At 39.3% G+C, this 21,846-nt stretch overlaps 1 protein-coding gene across 1 annotated transcript in view; it reads left to right on the forward strand.

The window, feature by feature from the left end:
• The window catches only part of slit3 (slit homolog 3 (Drosophila)), a 212,868-nt gene that overhangs the window by 166,707 nt on the left and 24,315 nt on the right, over positions 1-21,846 (forward strand). Inside the window, exons 15-27 of the mRNA XM_026330723.1 lie at positions 1,821-1,971; positions 4,127-4,201; positions 5,519-5,662; positions 6,799-6,942; positions 9,544-9,707; positions 12,770-12,902; positions 14,522-14,590; positions 14,731-14,802; positions 16,373-16,444; positions 18,837-18,908; positions 19,173-19,255; positions 19,397-19,477; positions 20,770-20,894. Coding sequence (XP_026186508.1) covers positions 1,821-1,971; positions 4,127-4,201; positions 5,519-5,662; positions 6,799-6,942; positions 9,544-9,707; positions 12,770-12,902; positions 14,522-14,590; positions 14,731-14,802; positions 16,373-16,444; positions 18,837-18,908; positions 19,173-19,255; positions 19,397-19,477; positions 20,770-20,894 — 1,385 coding nt within the window. The remainder of the gene's footprint in view (positions 1-1,820; positions 1,972-4,126; positions 4,202-5,518; positions 5,663-6,798; positions 6,943-9,543; positions 9,708-12,769; positions 12,903-14,521; positions 14,591-14,730; positions 14,803-16,372; positions 16,445-18,836; positions 18,909-19,172; positions 19,256-19,396; positions 19,478-20,769; positions 20,895-21,846) is intronic.

Below are 21,846 nucleotides of genomic sequence, written 5' to 3' on the forward strand. Positions count from 1 at the left end.
ATGTTTATTTAGTGTTTCTCACCAAAATTGTGTATAACCTTGATGTCTAACAAAAAAGTTAAAGGCATTTCCTTCTTCATAAAATATTGAAAATCTGACGTTTTTTAAATATTTTAACATGCAGTACATTGTTTACAACTACTGCTTGTTACTTTTACTTTTATTTCTTCTTTTTTGGTCTATTAATTTGCTTATTTAGACATTACTGCCACCAGCTGTTTATCAGCAGAGCAGCTATGAATCCTGCAGCAGGGATATGTATTTCATCACCTATGCATCTGCCCACATACATGGGCGCCCTCATTTGCATGCTCAGTACAAAAAAATGGGGGCCCCAAACATAGAAAAAAAAAAAAAAACATTGATCTATTGCAGCTAGTGGGCCATAACCTTCACAGAGTGCTTTTAAATGCTTAAGGAACATCTACATTCACCTTGATTTCTCAACTTTCAGCATAAATTTAAACTTTACACATCATTTTGTACAGACGCTTCTGCTTTTCCTCCGGTGTTGTTTGCTTTGGAAAGTACTGACATCTTTTTGCAGGGTTTTGTCCAGTGCTTTAGTGGTTAGCATGGCTGATTCCACAACCTCTGTGCAGACCCCTTCACCCCTTTTCGGCTGCTTCTGAGGAAGACAGAAAAGCTTAAAAATGTCAAAATATCAAACCACTACTGTTATAGAGGTTATAAAAACACATTGTTTGCTTTGTTGTTTACCCCTCTTTCCTTTATCTCTTATCGTCTCCCTTGCTGTCTCTTTTTTGTCAACTTGCCAACCAACAAGGTTTGTGGCAGCCCAGAAACATTATTCCAAAATATTCCTCCACTGAAAGGAACTAGCTACATCTCATAAAAAGATACACCATCTCAAATGGTAAATGCAGTAATCATATAGATCAGTTCTAAACAAGGTTGTTCATTGAAAAATAACCTCTCAGTAGGTGGTTTAGTTTAACAATGACAAGCAGATGACAGATGCGCCATGGGCTATGAAAGGTGTGTGCCCAGGAGAAAGAGAATGACAGAACAAGTAGTTTATGCCAGTGTCTGACAGGTGAGTAGGGGAGACCAGAAAAGGTTCAATTGATAGAACAGAGAGACAATGTTGGGGAGAGAGTGAGAGGAAAGGAAAGGAAAGAGGTACTGATAATTACAAGAATGGCAGAGTGTATGTGGTGCACAGATACATGTGTTGCATGATGCACTCACAGGCATAAATAATATCCACTCTCATTATATCCCTGGCTCAGCTTGTTAACAAAAACATCAGAGGTTAAATTACATCTAAACCATTTTTCAGCAGAGCATGTGGATATCTGTCTGTTAATTTGATTTACAATGGTAACCATGTAGAAACACCCCTCCCTGTATCAGGTCCGTGCCTACACTAGAATGCTGCAGAAACAACTGCAGCCTGCTGTTTTTAATGGCGGAAGTAGATATAGGAAGATACATTCTGGGATAGTTCATTTATGTCTTGCAACTGACTGGTTAGCTAATTTTGTGTTACAATTAAACTCTAAGAAACAAGTTAGGCAAATATTGATAGCCTTGCAGCGAAAGTGAAATTTCTGGCATGGCTACATCTGAATATGTGTTCTTTTTTACTATTGGCTGGATGTTTAGTTGGAAAATGTGTTGTCCTGAGTCTAACATAAGGAACTTTATGTCTCTCTGCTGTTTTTTCTCTTTCTCTCTTTTTGCTTTCTCTCCCCTCATTCCCTGTTGACTAAATTTACTGTTTTCCATCCCTTTCTCCGTTTCTCTTATGTCACTTTCTGTCTCTTTTGGATTTTCCCTCCTTCTCTCCCCTGCAGGTCAGGAGGATTATCGAAGCCGTCTGACTGGGGAATGTTTCCAGGACCTGGTGTGTCCAGAGAAATGTCGCTGTGAAGGCACTGTGGTCGACTGTTCCAATCTCAAACTCACCCGTATACCGCCACACATCCCTGAACACACCACAGACCTGTAAGTCAGCTTGTCAGCTTCACACATGCAAAGAGTTTGTGAATTATTAGATTGAAGCCATGTTATAGACTGCCCCAAACAGAAACTGTAAACCACATCACACATCATTTAATACACCACAGAGCAGTCAAGAGGTTTTTCACTTTCTCAGTCTTATGCATACACCAGAACACAAGCGTTTAGGGTTATGTGGCTGCTCACACGTCTCTCTTTCTCTGCCTCTCTGCATCTCTCAGTGCAGTATCATGAATGCCAGCTCTCAGACCAAAATGCCTCTCAGCAGTCTTTTCCACCCCCCTCTGAATCCCAAAGGAACCATCATCATGTCTGGAAAAGTGTCTCACAGTAGAATACTGAATAGTCTCATGGATCATTCATTTCACTACTGAAAAATGCAAAGGGACTAACAAATAACACACAACAGGAACACTTTAATCTGTGGGAAAGGTTGAAAGTCTGCATGTGTTCAGAGTCTGGTAGAATCACTGATAAAATCAACATGCAAGTTAAGTATTATGGCCAGGGTCTTTAAAAATATGGATAACTTTAAAGAAGGGTGACCATAATGCCTTAGAACTACAGAAAAAAGCACCGTCAAGCTTAATATGACTGATGGGATATGAGGGAAATGGTCAGAAAGAACAAAAAACCCATAAATCATAAAACCCACTGAAGATCCAGAACTGTGTTGATGCTAAAATCAGCAAACCATGTTTTTCTTTCACCACCTGGCCTTTGGTTGAAGATTCTTTAGGCTAACATTTCCAGTCAGGAAATAGGAATACAGCCAGAAACAAAGTTTTGTCTTAAACCAGCTTTAAAATACAAGTGAAGGATAGAGAGCTTCTCCCATTTGTGTGGCTCTGTGGCATTAATGGAGAATAGCTGCAGAAAAAGAGAGCACTGCAACATTAGAGCACAGGCAGGGTGGTTGCCACAGTATTACTTATGGAGGTTAGCTGTATAATGGTGAATTTAACCATGGCTGCCACTTTAGATAACTAATAATGTCACTATCACACAGACCATTAGCCCTCAATTCTTCTCTCCCTCTGGTTTCTCTCTGTGAGCCCTTGTATCCACCAACTCTCTTCATTCATTCCCAGGGTGCTTCATGTCGAAAAATAAGTTTTGTCCTTTATGGTTGGTTGGAAGGCACATCAAAGTTTCTACTATTTTCAACACCCTCCCTATTGCCTTTTCTTTAAGAACACAACCAGACAGTGGGTTTTCAAAGGCCACAAAGATGCACGCAAAGAAACACACACACAAGCCTCCAGTCATGCCCTGTAACCTGTCTTATCAGGGGAAATCAGGGGATGTTGTCCCTGAGCAGAAGGCTTAAATTTTTGCTCTCTTTCTTGCTTCTGTCTTTCTGTATCTGTGAAAGAGAAAGTTATAAAAAAATCCTTGACATCGACCATCAGTGTTCAATAGTTATGATAGTCTTAAGCAAATTATTTGCACTTAATAAAATGCACTGTGCATTCTGGGTCAATTTTGGGCACTCTGTATCACGAGACAAAGAAATTAGTTTCATTTGTACTTTCACAGTATGCAAATCAACCCAGCAGGAAAGGCACTATCATTTTTTTTGATAGTAGTGATCTACTTCAGACTGTGCATTATTTTATTTTCGTTTGGTTTTATCCAGATTGATCCATCCTTTAACTGCCCCTGTATCTCATTATAAAGTGTCCCCTCTAGCTGAACTTTCATTTTCTTTCCTCAGTTCCTCTAGTTCTGCTTATGTCTCACATACACATAAAGTGTACAAAAGCATCTTTTTAGCAGCACCCTTTTAATACAAATTATCTTAATAAAGCAGATGTCTAGCTTCCTGTCTCTCAAACTGTTTTCTCTTGGCTTAGGACAGTGTGGCTATTGATGGCTGCATAGTAAAGATTCATTTCTTTTTCTTATTATTATATTTATAAGTTATTTTTCCTCCCTTCCCTGATTTCCTACAGCATCATACTTCAATAGTCACTAAAGGCCACTTAACCTTCATATGGTCATTCCTTCCTGATTTACAGCTTCTCTCCATCTTGTTTTTCTGACTGTGTGTATGTGCATGGTCATTTGTGTCTGTTCACAAGCAGCTGGGTTCATGAAAATAATAAATGTCTAACTCTCTCTATCTTTCTCTCTGTAGGCGGTTAAATGACAATGAGATTGCCATCCTGGAGACTGCAGGGATGTTTAAAAAGCTGCCTAACTTGAGGAAGATGTACGTATATACATATATATATTTTTAAAGCACTTCTCATTTATTCAGCACTCTATGGTTAGGGCTAGGCTAAATGGAAAATGAGAAGGGATGCCAGAAGATCTAGAAGTTAAAGGCATGAAAGAAGAAAATGTGAAAGACGGAGGGCATTGGAAGAAAAATGGCAAAGAAAGGATGAAAGAAAACAAGAAAGATATGAGAAAAAACATCCCGAGCAGGACCAAGACACAGAAGAAAGAGGCTGAGGACAATCAGGACAGGGGGGGCAGAGAAATGGTGGGAAATCAAGGGTGGGTTGGAGGTATGGAGAAAGCGAATATTAAATGGAAATAGAAGACGACCGTTAGATTCAGATTTACAGGCCGTCCTTATCTACAGCCTACTCTGGGTTTGTGTGTGTGTGTCATAGTGAGATAGAGAAAGACAGAGCAGAGACCAGCAGTTGATTTATTGGAAAGGAAATTGCTAACCATCTAGCAGTGTCACTGATGATATAGATTGGCTAGTACTCATTTCCATTTTGCTTCTCTCAATTCCATTCCTCCCCTTCTTCATCTAATCACCTTTCCTCTTTTCCTCTCATCTTCTCCTTCTTTCCATCGCTCCCAACCTCACATTGTCACTACTTTTGCTCTTAAGTTTCTCTGCAATCATTTATTTTCTGCCGCTTTTTACTCTCCTCTTATTTTTCCTCTCTTTTCCTCTCCTCCTTCCTTTGTCTACCATAAGGCTGATAAGAGGAAGCACAAAACTAGATGTGAATGAAAGCTACAGTAGTTGTGATAGCTATCATCTCAAGTTATTGTCTCTGTGGCCAAATGCTCTCTTTTCATTTTCATTTTTCTCATTGTGTGTGGAAGGAAGTGTGATAGCAATCATTTTCAGTTGTCTGTGACCACTTGTCTCATTTACTTTTATGTGTGTGTGTGCGTGTGTGTGTACGTGTGTGTGTGTGTGTGTGTGTGTGTGTGCGCACTGTGTCATAGTGATGGCTTTGAGCTCTTATCAGAATATCTGTTGTACAAGATGACAATGAGGACACTGAGATGAAAACAAAAAGAGTTAACATTTATTAATTGAAGGGACAAGATTGATTACTGCAATTAAATTGGGAATCCTGTGTGTGTGTGTGTGTGTGTGTGTGTGTGTGTGTGTGTGTGTGTGTGTGCGTGTGTGTGTGCATGCATGCGTGTGTTTGCATGCAAGTTTTGTCTCATGGTGTATGTGAAATATGTCATAGGCTATTCTGCAAGTAGTTTCACCAAACATACGCAGGAAATGTAAATATAAAAACTTGACTTGTTGGTCTTCCTGCAGCAACCTGAGCAACAATAAGTTAAGAGACATTCGTGAGGGTGTGTTTGATGGAGTGGGTGGAGTTTTGGAGCTGCTGCTGACAGGAAACAAGCTGACTGGGCTGCATGGACGAATGTTCAAAGGCCTGGCTGGCCTGAAAACCCTGTAAGTATGCTTTTTACAGTAGTGTGTGTGTGTGTGAGACTTATGTACAGCAGTGTGCAATGGTCAGCTTGTCAGATTATATGTAACCCACTGCCATCACTCTGCAGAATGCTGATATAGTGACAAAGAACCTAAAATACATAAATGCTTATTTTATTATTGCCATGTAAAAAAAGTCTTTGAACGTTTTTTTCCACGGCACATGTTGATTATTTCTACCTTTAACAATATATAGTTTAGTTCACTGATTGGTATTATTCCCACACAATTACCAGCCAGTGTTATGGTCAGTGCTAGTTTTTTAAACATTAAACCATGCAGTCTTTTGTTAGCATTTGACTTTTTCTGCCCCAGACTGAAATGAGAGAACCTGGATTGTTTACTCACTGACCCAGCAATGAAGGCTAATGACAGCATATTGTTGTTCCTCTAATTTGGGTACCCACCATAAATAGGCTAGTGTCCAACTGAGGGTTACAGGATAGTGTACGAAATCATGAGCTAATGTTGTCTGTGCATGCTCAGTAATGACTAGGTAATGCTATCATGTATATATATGTCTGCTAATGACTCTCTAATGGCATCATGGCTGTCTCAGTATTATGTTAAGAGGCTCCCTGCTCCAGTAATAGCCTTGCTAAATAGGTTAGCCTGTCCCAGATATTGCTAATGCTAACTAACTCAGTTACCATGATCCCATATGACTGGATGTCAAAAGCTAATGTCATATTACAGAGTCTGTCATGGCTGTCATATGGGGACTGGTTTGAATTTACCCCTCCTTTCTTTTTTATCTTTTGTCCTTGTCATTATAGGTTCTGTCCTTTATCTACCAAAGTGTGTAGAGTTCGTGTTTTTTAATGTGTTTTATTGGCAAACTGTTTCGTTAGTCACGTTTTCTCAGGATAAACCACAAGTATCTATTTTAAAACATCCCTTAAGTAGAAGAAAAATAGGGAGTCTAATCAGTTCTTGGTTCATCAGTTTAATATTTAAGTTATGAGTAGTAAGGTTTAAGCATGAGGTTCAGTGTATCACAGGTTTAAACTTTTAAAGGAATCTCTATCATGCGAGGTAAATGTGTAGACAAACTTTTTAGCATTCATTTACCATATATTTGCTATGTGTGTTAATAGGATGCTGCGGAGCAATCAGATCACTTGCATTGACAACAGTACATTTACGGGTCTGAGCTCTGTGCGTCTGCTATCACTGTACGACAACAGGATCTCCAGCATTGCCCCAGGAGCCTTTTCCACCCTACACTCCTTGTCCACCATGTGAGTTGGCATTTCTTGCTCTCCCTACTGCTTATTTTTCTATTTTATTTTTTATTTCCAGCACACTCTCCCACTGTCTGTCAACGTGTGACCCTGTTTGAGTTAGATTTCAACTCTAAATGAACCTTCTCCTAATATTTCAGACTCTGGTCCTTCCGTGGAAGTTATTCTACCTTGTAACACCCGCACACACACATCTGCACACATCTTGCTCTCTCCACACATTCTTACAGATACTCTCCATCATTATCGACTAGATTGGTCTGGATCCCAGGACATTTGTTATCAAAGCTAAATATAGCTCAGCATCTGCACACCCACCCACACACAACCATGGACACACACACACACACACACACACACACACACGCACACACACACATACAAACACACACACTCAGAAGAGTACCTATAGCCTTGTTTTTATCTTTCCAAAGATGTACACACCTGCTGACATTAGGACAGGAATTCTTGGAGGGCATATTTTGTTGTTGTGTTTGTGTGTGTGGACATGCCTTTATTAGTGTGAAAATGTTGAGTCTGTGCAGAGAACTACCAAAACAACTGTCATGAAGTAAAGTTATGAGAAATATTAACCTGCCACATAACATCACTGTTAGGAACCAGAGAACGGGAGGCAACAAGGCAAGAGAGTAGTGACTATGTGTCTGTGTTTGTGTGTGTATGTTTTCTTGTCTTATGACCACCAGGATGTGAGGCCTCTAAATAATAGATTTTATCAGCTCAATAAAACATTACAGGTTGATTTTTATAGTTTTTGTTACAGACATGTCATGCCAGAGAAGCCTCCTCACATTCTCTCTACTCTTGTCTTTCTTCCCTCGGTGCTTTCTTCCCTTGTTCTGCCTTTTGTCTTTGCTCTCTATGCTGCTATGTACCTGTCATCTTCAATTCGAGTTCCTGCTTGAGTCTTTCAGGAGGAAAGGTGGGAAACAACAAAGGGAAAATGGGGACAGAGGGGATGGGGGGAGGGGGGTAGATGGATGCATTGTTGCATAAACTCTGGTTTGCTCAGTGGAGCTCTTGGTGATTATCACGGCACAAATGACAACTTATTAAGATACGTCCCTCATCCCTGTCATTCGTCACCTTTGATTTTTTTCTGCATTAGTTTTTTTCATTGGCCTGGTAAGTACTACTTGATTTTGAATGCCATACCTCCTGTTTGGTGTGGAAGAAAGATGAACAGTTCTTAACTTCTGTGTTCATTTCCTTATCTTTCCCTCATTTCTGTCTTCTCCCATTTGCTCTCACTCCAAATATTTCGAATATCTGCCTCCATTTTTAGTGAATTGTATCCCAATAGAGTTTGTCTATTTAATTAAAAGATTAACACGTTGAAAAGGAAGAAAGGGATTTAGCTTAGGTCTGGTTGCCACGCATTAAGGTCAATTCATTACAAGGAAATGAGAAAATAACTCCTCCCTATCTGTAACAGCATGCCATTAATATTGTAGCACAAACAGCAAAATCCAGATTTATTAGAATGGCACCATTTGCATGATCTTGACATGATCTGGAGGAAACCCATCATCATTAGAGGGAAATACGTGGCTTTCTAATAAACTAATCACTGTCTTAGATTTCTTTGTTAGTGCTAGGTAGGAAAAAGAGAAAAAAATCATTTCTGTTCTTGTTAAGATATTTAGATATTTAGCAATTATGCCACTAACTAAAAGAAACACACGTTTCTGACTTCAGGACAGTAATGAGGCTAATAACACATTCCAAAAATTCTTATATTTGTGTCACTCACACAGCAGTCTACAGCAGTGTGCCACCTTTCATGTGGGCGCTACTGATGATGCCAAAAATCCCATTCAGTTTAAATGTGGTTCAGTATAAATATTACAAGAGCAGTATTGCAAAGGCAACAAAATGCAATGAGAGGTGATCAAAAATGAATAAAATGGGCAGATAACCTTTTTGCCTTTTGTTTTTCTTTGACAGTTTCTCTGCCACCTTGTCTTTTTCATTTTTTAGCTCTCTTGTTCTTTAGAAAAAGGTTATCGGATATTTTTATTCTTTCTCCATGCCTCACTTTTGTTCCCTTTCTCTTGCTCTCTCCTCTTTGTCTTCCATCTAAATGCATTCTTATATTTATGACTGGCCTAAAGACCAAAGCTTACCTATGTGGTTTGTAATGTACAATATGTCATTCACATTGCTATACTTTAAATACTCATATATTACTGGCTTAAATATCTAATAACCTGTCTTTTGTTTTGTGTACCTGTTTTATTGTCAGTTTTGCTGCACTGCTTTGTAGGCCAGAGTGTTATTATGAGGTGTAAATGTAAATCTGTGCTGGGTGTAGGTAGCTTCGATGGATGACATCTGCTCATTTGCAAATTTTATGCATCAATATTTTTTGTGACAATTCTGGGAAAACATTTCTCAAATGTGCATCATTTTGCTCTCATGAATACAATGTACTATGAGGAAATATATGCACTGTAGCTAAGACTGTGCAGTAGAAGCTTCCAGTACTGTTTTTTTTGTTTGTTTTGTTTAGCAATGACCCTGTTTCAGTGATGTATTGATGTATATCTCTATTGCTGTCCCTCCTTATTTCCATAGTAACCTCCTCTCCAACCCGTATGTATGTGACTGTCACTTGGCCTGGCTGGGTCAGTGGCTGAAGAAGACCAGGGTGGTGAGTGGGAACCCTCGCTGTCAGAAACCAGCCTTCCTGAAAGAAATCCCCATCCAAGATGTGGCTACCCCAGACTTTACATGTGACGGTGAGTCTCATTCTCTCATGCCCTCACAGTAGGCTAAAGGTTTGTCTTAGTTTCCTCTTTATCTCCAGAAAGGTCACCTGAAACAGGTCAGTCAGCAGCCATGTGTCCTTTACAAATAAGACCAAAAGTCCGATCACTGATTGCATTCTCCATTTTTAACATAGAACTCAACAGAAGTGTTGTTTGATGATAATACTCACCATAACTTCTAGTAACGGTTATAACGTCCTTTGTGAGTAATGTAGGTCAGTCATGGAAGGAAGGAAATTAAGATTTAAACTTATTGATGAAATTTCTGAATATTATGGCCACAGTGGAACATCTGTGGTTTGCAAAGTTCGAGAGAGAATAGTCATTATATTGTTATATCTGTGTTTTTATGTGAAGGTTTTATTCATAGTGACTTAAAATGACTGCCCTAATTGGTCTATGTCCTAATGCCTGCATTTCCCAAAAAGTCAGTTGTTTTCAGGGTCAGTTAACTGATATCACTGTGATATCTGGCAACATCCTGCGTTAGGTCAGTTTTTTCTGTTTGTATTGGACCTGACTGAATTGATCATATTGTTAATCTTGATTATTCCACATACTCATTGCAAAACTTCACTATGTCATGTCCTAAGCCAGCACATACACACATACAGTACAGTACACAGCAACACATCCTCAGCGGGGTATTGTGAGGACAGAATAATCAGTAACCACTGGCAAACAGCAACCTTAGATGACATCAGTTTGTGGTTTTTACAGTGACGTTGCTGTTACCACGACGATGCCTGCCTATAGCGACTTGGGCTGTCAGCTTGGCCACCAAGTTTGGTGCCACAGACAAAGTGTGGTCTGGCTTTCTTGTCTATTATATCTTTCTCATTTTTCACCATTTTTCTTTCATTATAGTTTTACACTATAAACTTTTGCTGGTCTCCCAATTTCAGTCTCTCCATGCCACTCTGCTTCCTTCTCCCCCTCCCAAGTTTCTTTGAATTCATTACACTTTTCTAATTTCCTGTAGCTGTGCTGCAACCATTTACGGAAAATGAGTTTGGAAAGTAGTTAGGTGGCTTGGCTCAAGTAAGGAAACTCTAAGATGGTATCGGATCTTAATATTTGTTCCTGCGTCTTTCAAACACAGACACACACACACATACACACTCAGCCTCTACCTGGTACAAACCCTGGTACTATCCATACAAGAGCCTTACGATGGTTACAGGAATGTTAAACTTTAATGTTTACTTTTAGCTTTATGTGGATTTCAATTCTGAATTTACCATAATACAATGTAAACTAATCTCTGGAAGAACTGAGGAAATGTCCTACAGACTGAAACTATAAAAAAATTCTTATTAGTAGGTGTGTCGAACAGTGTGATATGTGTCCTTTTCATCTCACTGTAGCCTCATACACACTGAGGGGGCTGATGATGGAAATCAAACATCTATATAATCACTAGAATCAAATAAATTGTTCTTTGGCTTATGGCCCATCAGTTCACAAAGGTTTGAAAATATCCTGCTGACAGTCATAAAAACAAAATACCAAACAGGGACACTGTAATCTCTTGGCAATGATAAAATCCCCATACACTGACGGTGTAAATATCAAACTGGTTTTCAAAAGAATAGAAACAAAGAAACACACATACACACACATATACAACCAAGGTCCCCGCGTCTGGACTATTTATAGTTGAGTCAAATAGCTGTTAAGTTGTCCAGAGGCAGCCGGGGGAAAGGTAAAGTTAATTGAATTTGTGAGGAGATATTTAGCACACATTTAGATGTTAGTTCAATCAGCCAACTGTAGCGTAAGTCAGCCCACGGCACCTTCCTGTGGACTTACAAGCTCCACACATCAGATAACACACACACATACACTTGCACATACTGCTTTACACAAGGCACGTACTGTAAGCCCACATTAACTCAACATTTAGACATTAGCACAATTAGTAAACTACAAAGTGAATGAGAAAATTGCCATAGGACAGGGGACATAGCTATTAAAAAAATAAATAAACGTGCACCAACTCAGCATGTGCCTGCAAATACACTTCTACTTCCACACATGCAAGTATATCACTGTAGGAAATGACACCATGTAGGCACAAACAGTAAAGTATGTACAAACTTGGCTGTCCTCAAATAGATGCAGACACACAAATTCAACGTGCACTTGTGTTATGATTGGCTTAGTGTCCACTCTTCAATATCCTTCATTATGGTTTTAACTAGGCTTGTTTTACATTTGGGACCTCAGTTCATCTATTTATATACTACAGCGCTAGATTAAAGTTAAGTATAGTTTGTCTGTCAATCAAGGAAATGGGAGCAGATTTATTCCAAGAACAACAGTCTATTCTCTGATCTTTCTTATCTGAGTGTTAGAATGATTATAATCACTCTGATGTTTTTTGTCCCTCCCATGCATTTGTGTGGCAGTGCACAAGTTTCCTGATTTCTATTAAAGAGGTTTTCCATTAAAAAGCTTACATTTTCACATAAATATGATTTTATGTAATGTTCATATTTAAAAAAACAGGCAGGTAATATGCCAATATATGTAACAACTTTAATTTGTTAGTGTATTTACATTAATGTTATTACAAACCATCTTATCAACATCTGTTTCTCCAGAATCCTCCAAGGGGTTTAACATGACTGTGACCTGCCTGCAGGTCTTGGCCAGATGTTGAAACACAGCAGTGCAGTTGATTATAGCAGCCTCTGGTCATTTGATATGGATTATAAAGTGCTCTTAAGAAGTGCTGAGTGTGGAGTTGAAGTGAATTGACCAAGTGCCACACTTGCAAGTTAGACTTTATATTTATTCCCTTTTGTCTCTTTGTTCTCCCTTTACTCTCCCTAATTCCTCTAATCTTTACAAAACCTCTCCCCTCTTTCTGTCCGTATCATTTTCTTTTCGCTTTTCTTCTCATCCCTTTCTCTCCCATCTCCGCCCATCTTCTAATTTCTGTCCTATCCTTGTCTTCATCCCTCTATTCCTTCACCCTTGCCTTCTTTCTCTAATATCCCACTCACTCTCCCCCTCCCTCTCTTCAGGTACTGAGGATAATGGTTGTCTTCCTGCATCTGGTTGTCCTGATGTCTGCACGTGCTCAGACAGTGTGGTGCGATGCAGTGACAGAGGACTGCACTCTCTGCCCAAGGGCATTCCCAAGGACACCACTGAGCTGTGAGTCACACGTGCACACGCAACTCAAACACAAGGATGTACACACAAAAACTGATGAGCATACTAGTAGACATCTACATGCATGCAAACATAATGGACAGCTTTGTCAATGCTTACTCCCCAGGAACATGCAAAATCCCAACCACTAACTCACTCTCTCTCTTTCACACACACACACACACACATAAAAGCACACAGTCGCACATTGCTGCAGTGCAATATTGATGCAGCAGTTTGGCTTCTGCTGCTCCAGGAACTTTTTGTCTTTTCCTTTGTGGTTTGATGGGTTACAAGGCAAGTCAATGCTGCAGGTACTTCAGTGTTTATGTGCTTGTTTGGATTTTTATGTCATACATACATGAATCACCACAGATTTTTTTAATATATCTACCACCCCCAGTTAAATACTGTCTTATATACACTAGTGTATGCCCAAACAGCGACACAGAAAGCTGAGATGAAATGAGAAGAAAATGTATTTTGCCAAGTCCATTAATGCCATTTTGTTAAATAGATTATACTCAAAGAGAAACTGGCCAGAAAGAAACTAAAAATGCCTATATTTGTTGTTATCCAGTTAATAATAATACTTATTTATTTTCCTAATCATTTCCATGTATCTTACATATTTACAACTTTACATTATGGGTTTTCATTATTTTCAAGCAAGCAAGAGCCAAGAAAGAAATGTCAATAATGATTGGAATTGTTTGAACTGATGTAGGATAAAACAAGGGGTAAAACAATGTTGAGCAGATTTAGAAAATAGTAGGAACAAAATTTGTCATAGGGATGGTGAGTTATTACATATACCCGCACCCACAAAAAAAAATGCCTTTAGTTGTGAAATAGGCCTGCTCTGTGGGGTCAATAGCAGTGATTAGGTATTGATCAGGCCAAAGAAGACACTCCATCATACTGTCAACATGACCTACTTATGACCTGAGACCAACGGATCATGAAACGTGTACATGTATACATTTGTTAACCTACTCCTCACATACATGCAAACATCAAAGTATCAGTAGGCGAATGCTGTATGTCTGGAGTGGGTGTGATACATGAAAAAACTTCTTTTAGTCTTTCATAGGCATATATTTATGCAGAAAATATAAGATAATTGCTGCAACAATCCTTCCTGTACATCAGCATACAGGCTTAAGACTATGATTGTGCCCAGATATTTGAGTCTGCATTATTCTCTTTTTTCTCTAATAATGTCCTTCTCTATTACTAAAAATTGTTTGATAAAATAATAATACTTTTTAAAAATAACATTTGCTGCTCTAACACATTTGTGTTTGCAAGCGGAAACACCTAGGTGTTCCAGATGTTCAAAAATATGCATACCTACACCCCTAAGGCTCATTTATTATGTTCTAGTTTTTTTTTTTTTCATTCATTTTGTATACATATGTTTACTAAAATGTAAAAATGTCAAGGATGCAGTTCCCATTCTTGTTGAGTCCCTGTGAGGTAAACAACTGACCACCTCTGACCACCAATGATACCAAAAAATGTATATTTGAGACAGTACAACTCATGTCCCCTTCCTCTTGTGTGTGTGCGCATGTGTGTGTGTAATACATGCTACATTAACTACACACCTTTCCTTGCAGTTACCTGGAGAGTAATATGCTGACATCTGTGCCCAAGGAGCTGGCAACCCTGAAGCAGCTGTCACTGGTGTATGTACCGTTCACATAACCTTGAACAGAATACATAAGCCAAATCCAGACAGTTTACAAACATAATATGCATGTACACAGCATTTACTGTACATGCATGCTTGTCTGTGTGCCGTTATTGTATATTTATATCTATACAGAGACCTGAGCAACAACAGCATCAGCACATTGGCCCCATACACCTTCAACAATATGACCCAACTAGCCACACTGTAAGTGACTATATCAATGCAGACACCTGATCATACCATGTATTTCTGCCCCTGTTTTGATGTCATACATCAAGTCGAGTTGTGTGTGCATGTTTACCAGTCACTGTTTTCAACGCTTATACCTATTTTGTTATATTCACCTGCTTCTTTTCCCATCTGTGTGTACATCTTATGTCTCCTTCCAGCTTTTATGTTTACTCCTGTTTTTGCATCTTGCTCTCCCAATCCCTGTCACTGTCTTATTTCAATCTCTGTCTTATCTCTTTGTTAATTCATACCTTGTACAATGTTTTACATTTTATTGCTATCTTAGTTTTTTTAACTATCCATCCATTTCTGCACAACTCACTCAATTAACTTGTTGATTGAGTGAGTGTTGTTATGATTTGCTTTGGCTCCTTGTACATTCCACTCAGCTCTAGGTTTACTGCTGTGTTACATACAAATTCATTTTATTGCTGTTGTGATCCTAAGTTTGTTTCTGTCTTTTTGCCTTTGGCTTATTTGATGCGTTACATAGATTGTTAATCAGCTCCCTGGATTTTGCATGTACATGGAAAGCTGGGTATTTTCCATCAATGTTTTCATATATCACATATTTGCACTGTTTCATTCCTGGGAGTTGCCCAGTGCAACCACACACTTTTACAGTACTGTCAGCCTCAGGTGAAATGCCTTGCTTAAGCACACCCTGCCAAGAGTTGAAATGGAAGAGGTAGAAATGGAGAAGAGTGTTTCAATTTCCACATTGGGTTTTCCAGTCTTTAAATTAATCTGTTGATCTACTGGCTGAAAGGCCTCTTTCTCTCACATGGGAGCCAGTTGTTAACCTGAGTAAGATGTTTGGGTTTTTCCCTTGTTCCACTCAGACACACCTTCAGCTTGATAATCAGTAATTATGATTGGGAATTACTTTACTGTAGGATGTCATTGACCAGAAACTGTGGAGAAATATAGTTCCAGGCTACCAACTGTCTTAAAGGTACATATCAGACAGCAGCAGTCAGCTTTTTACAAAAGGATCATTATCAGGATGCATGTTAAATTATGTTATTATAATGTCACCTTGAATCGGCCAACTTTATCTCATTCATGATCAGAACTTTGTCCTTAAATTCAGGCCTTTTTCCTTTTAATTCATTTCTGAACTTAATTTTTGGTTAATTAGTTGTTTCAAATCAGTTGAAATGAACTGCGGTGTGGCAGGTGACATTACAAACTCATCAGTTTTGCCTCTGACAGGCTTTTACCCCAACTGGAATTTATAGCTTTATTAAAGCTGTTCACCCCCCTGATAATTTCCCCTTGTTTAACCTAGTGTGGCTGCAGGTACTGTACTGACTTATTGCAAATCCAAATATGCTGTGTCACCTCCCATCTCTTCCCTCTGCTCTGTCTCTTTTTTTCTCTCTGCCCCTTTACATTCATTTTCATACATTTGGGGATGTGGCCTAAAATACAAGATTAAAGAATTGAAAATGATTCTATCCAAGAAAATAATGTTTTGAAAAGCAGCCTCCTCTGTCAGGAGCTAAGTCTTGTGACCTTGTTAATGTCCTCTGTTTTCCAGGATCCTGAGTTATAACCAGATTCGCTGCATCCCAGTCCATGCCTTCGACGGGCTCAAGTCACTTCGCCTGTTGTGAGTAGCAAGCTTCATCTTTAAGTGCTGCAGTGCATTCAATATTCAGCACTCCCCTTTGCTAGTTATAGTACTGAGCTAAATCAAAGTTTAATCACTCCCGTGGTGCCAGGCCAAGTGCCATGTTAAGACCCAGTCACAAAATGAGTCACAACCACCCAATCACTTGTTGTTTCAGGGCTCTAAAAGAGATAAAAATGACAATCTCTCGTCTCCTCTTTATACTCCCTCCCTATCTGCATGCTTTAGCCCCTCTCTCTCCTTTCTCTCCTTGTGTCCCTCCTTTCTATATCTCCCTCTGTCTCCTCCATCCATCCTCTCCTCCTTTTCTCTCTCTCCGCCCAAATGTGGTGTTTGATGAATCGACCTTCAGCCTCTGTTTCTCTCAGTCATCCATCTGGTTGTCCACCCTCTGTCTCACAAACCTACACGCCCAATGTGCATGGGAATATTGCTGTCTGACCATACGCTCACACACATATGAGTAGCTAAACACGACAGACACACATACAATAAATGTGAAGATACATTTGCACAATACAATATTATTAATTGACAGTAGTATTTGCATTTAATTCTAAAACATTTTACATGTACTGTTAACCAGCAATTTATCATTGAAATTTCACTGCAGTAGCATTTTAAATAGATTTCTCTCATGTCATGATCCTAATATCTAAATATCAAAAAGCTTAACATACTGAATAATGCAAATCCTTTAACTTTCAACTGAAAACCTAACCAGCATGAAATCACGAGTAGCGATTTGAAACCTGCGCTTTATGTAATTCTCTGTGGACATTTCTTGCAGAACGTTGACCATCTTGGTTGGTTTAGAGAGAAAAAGTCAGTGTATCACCCTCAGAACAGTCAGCTTTGTTTCCAGCCTTTTCTATTTATTGACTCTATCTCTTACAAGGCTTTCACCTTGCAAGTTTAGCAATCGCTTTTTTTAACCTTCCCTCCTTTCTTCCTTTCATTTTAGTTGATGTTGCCGTGGGGACTGATCCCTGTCTGCCCCTACATAGCAACTGGTTGCCAGGCAGCAATCACTGTCACTTGCTCATTACCCACAAGCCCTTGTGGGCCAGCCTTGCAGAGGGGCTGTTAAACTGCTATACATAGATGCACAAACACACAAACACGTAAAGACATCAAGCACGTGCATACACACACACACACACACACACACACACACACACACACAGGCATATACAGAATGTGCACATGTACAGCTGCGCACACTTGCTCACGGCGACCTGAACATGCACACATGCACACACACGCACACACACACGCACACACACACACATTTCCAATAGTGGTGGTTTGATAGCTGTCCCTTGCTACAGCCCTTTGCTCTAATGGAATGTGAACTTATATCCAGCAGGCAACACAGTCAAATGGCGAGACACAAAGAGCACACACATACTGTACTGCAATCTTTGAGCCTTTGGAAACAAACGTTCAGACATACAAACACACACATCTACACTTACGAATACATGCACAAAAACCCAAAGGCACAAAACAAAAATGCACATACACTGATACACATCACAGCCTGCAGTTTGTCCATGATTTTCTCTCCTTCTCTCTCTCTCTCATACACACACACACACACACACACACACTAACATACACACTCAACCATACACTGTAGTCTGCTAGATGACCATATGAGACAGTTTATATTCCACTCAGAGACCAGGACAAGCTTTATTGCCAAACAATGAAAATAAGCTTTCTGTTTATTTTGTGTTATTCTTTCATAAATATTTTATTTATTTTCCATTATAAGAGTGGGTGATGGTGTATCTGCTGCTGAGGAACCACATATAATTTAAATAATTTAGCTTGCAGCAACTCAGAGTCAGACTGGAATATTAGTTTGCTGCAAATCGAGTACTAGGCAGCTGTGCTGTCAGTTTCATTTCCCTCTGATATGATGGATATAATGCAGTAGGTTTGTTGAGATATTCATTGTAAAATTACTAAATAGTGCACTATCATTTATGGGCAGGCCTCAAGCACAGTTTCAAGATTTTGATCTATATATAGACCAGTCAGTTAATACTAGCAGTTGTGCAATAGTAGCAGGAGCAATAGTGGCAGCATTAGTCATTCGCTGAGTGTACGTACTGTAGATGTGAAAGCAGCAATAATAACAGATAGCATCATGGGTTAGTATCACATTTCCAAATGCTTATTTTTCTCCCTGCTGGAAAAAGTGTGATTACCAAGAAACACTGAATGCCTAGTCATATTAATTAAATACACAATAAAATTAACTGTGGGTCAAAAAGCAACCTCTTAAATTTGTAAATAGGTCAGTATTGTATTTAAAATTCATGTACACTCTTGTCTTGCTCTCTGTTTCTCGCTTCTCCAGGACTCTTCATGGTAATGACCTTTCAACTATCCCAGAAGGAGCTTTCAACCACCTCACCTCTCTATCTCACTTGTAAGCACAGCCCCAGGTTCCTATGTGTGTCTGTGTGTGTGTACATTAAGTGTTATGTATTCTGTATTATGTGTTATGTATTCTGAATTCCCCCCGTGGGGGATGAATAAAGTATCTATCTATCTATCTATCTATCTATCTATCTATCTATCTATCTATCTATCTATCTATCTATCTATCTATCTATCTATCTATCTATCTATGTATGCAGGGAAAGGTATGTATCACTGCAATGCTTTTAATTGTGTGCTCTTGTGTGTGTAGGGCTCTTGGTGCCAACCCCTTGTACTGTAACTGTGACCTGCGCTGGCTGTCACAGTGGGTTAAGGCTGGTTTTAAAGAGCCAGGTAAGAGGAGAAATTTCAATCATTACACTATTAAGGTACACATCACAAAAACTGATGTCAACATCACACAATCATACTATACTTGTGAACATCTGAAATGGCAAAGTAGGCTGTCTTTCAATAAACTGTATTTTTAAACAGGCATTGCTCGTTGTGCTGGACCTCCTGACATGGCTGACAGACTGCTGCTCACAACACCACTCACCAAATTTCAGTGTAAAGGTAAGGTTTGTTTCTGCTACAGAATATTCCACAGTTTGTCCAGTTGTCATCTGGTTCAGCACTGCGTTAATCCTCAGATTCAGACAGATTAGAGAACTGAGAGGGGTTTAAAACCGGGAATCAATTATCAATTACACTGACCATGATCTGTATTCTGATTTGTTCAGAGAAATTCATTAAGAGGTCTCTTTTAAATGTTTAGGCTGGAATTGTGATTGCACTTGTGATGCTGGTAGCATTTTACTCCTCCCTATGCAGTTTACTTTCCTTCCATTAGTCTGGGTTTTGTCCTTAAGCAGCCTTCTAACCCAAGCTTCAACTTGTTGAACAGTCTCAGGTTGCATCTGTATTTTAGGTGAGGAGGGCTGCCAGTGGTTTCATATTTGAATGAGTATGTTCTTTGCAGATCAGTGGCTGCCGTTAATCAACAACAAGTTTCTGAGTTTGAAAACAACTCAGTGATGCTTTCACAATCAAAACAAATCAAATTCTAAATGTATTGTTGGCCTGAAAGTGAGAAGTGTGGAAGTGTGTGTTTCTCTGTGTGTCATTTGTGTGGTAGTCAGTTGTTTTACAAATGATGATGTAGAAGAAATGAATGAAATCTGTGTGAAGATGTTCTGTGTAACCTTTTCTCTTTAGGGATCTCTGATGAGATTGTCTCTTAAGGAAGTAAAATCTACTAAAATATAAAATACACTTCGAATTATTTTTGCACAGGCTGAAACAGTTACATTTGGAAGTGGAGGGCTTTAAAGCTAATCATATTATTCTGAGTAAGCCACTTTGAGTCGCCTCAAGGTGTCAGACAAATTTTCCAGACAATCAGGCCCTTGTGTATCAGGGACTATTGTGCTGTCAGCTTGATCAGTAATACATCACTCACATGTTTTTTTCATGGATAAGGATTGAGTGACAAAAAAAAATTTCCATCCTCACTCAGAAAAGAATGTTGCCTCAGGGCTCCCCAACTATCTGCCCAGAGGGGAAAATAATTTAGAAGTGGACTTTTTTTTCACACAGGAGAAAGCTACATCTTGAAAAACAAGGTCCTGCATGTATAATGAAACTGTGAGACATGGGTAGAGTTGGCCGTGTATTTATGTCGGACTTGGTTTTGAAGTTAAAAATGAGTCTAAAGTGGATTGTGACAGGTGCTGAGAAAATAGAGGTACCTCACATCATCACAGTGAATCAGATCCTTAGAATAACTTGTTTTCTCTCTTTTTGTTTTCTTATTTTCATCTCTCCTCTTTCTGCTCATCTGGTCTCGTTTCTGTTACGTTTCTCAGGTCCAGTAGATATCGGTCTCATGTCAAAGTGCGCCCCCTGCCTGGCAGCACCCTGCCAAAACAATGGTACCTGTGTCTCTGATGCCACTGGATCCTACCGCTGCAGCTGTCCATATGGATTCAAGGTGAGATTGTAGATAACATGCTGGGCTTAGCAAGCTCTTTGTCTTTAATCTGCAGTACAATACCGCAGTGAGTCATCTTGAGAGCACAAGCAAGTGTACCAATAATTATTTTCTTTAAATTTACATGAAAAAGGATTTAAATCCATTGCCTCTTGTTAGTGAATATGCATTTTAATATGTCGGTTTCTATCATGTTCTGTGTTATGCATATTAATTTTAACGGTTTTTTATATATTGCTGTAGTAAATCTTAGTTAAGATTTTCAGCTCTACCAACCTCTTTGCTATTTGCTGAAGCCTTTTCCAAAGTGCCTTGTCCATAGTGAAAGTGCACTTAGCAGGGGTAGAAATGTGTCCTTGAATCCTGACAGTATTTCCATGTTCGCTCCTTTGATCCACAGTAACAGCTACATGCAGTCTCAGTGAACTATCCATTATTAAGAGCTTCATCTGTATTTTAAAACTTCTGAATTATGGAGTTTAGCAGCCAAGGCAGCAGAAAGAATCTTACATTTGCTGGAATTGGCTGCATGTGTGAAACGTATCCTAGATGGATCATCATGCGGCATAAGCCTGTGGTATTAGCAGTATTATCAGGCTTAGCTTTGGCCTTGCATGCATAATGTATCTGCCTGTTCATCAATAGAGAAATGATGACTGCAGCTGGGTCCACTGGAGGTATTGACTGATCAAAAGACAAAGGGTGTAATAATTGTCAGGACCCTGCATTAGTGAAGATGTGCAAATCTACTACTGAAAGGACAATTTGCATCGGGTGTGTGTGTGGAATATAAGACTCATCTGTGTATGTGTGTGTCAGATTAGCCACTAGTTTTGCTTGTTATATGACTCTGTAGGTGATTGTGTGTGTGTGTGTGTGTGTGTGTGTGTGTGTGTGTGTGTGTGTGAGGGTGTGTGTGTGCGTGTGTGTGTGTGTGTGTGTGCGCGCGCGC

This window comes from Mastacembelus armatus, chromosome 10 (assembly GCF_900324485.2).
Source record: "Mastacembelus armatus chromosome 10, fMasArm1.2, whole genome shotgun sequence".
NCBI classification, from domain to species: Eukaryota; Metazoa; Chordata; class Actinopteri; order Synbranchiformes; family Mastacembelidae; genus Mastacembelus; species Mastacembelus armatus.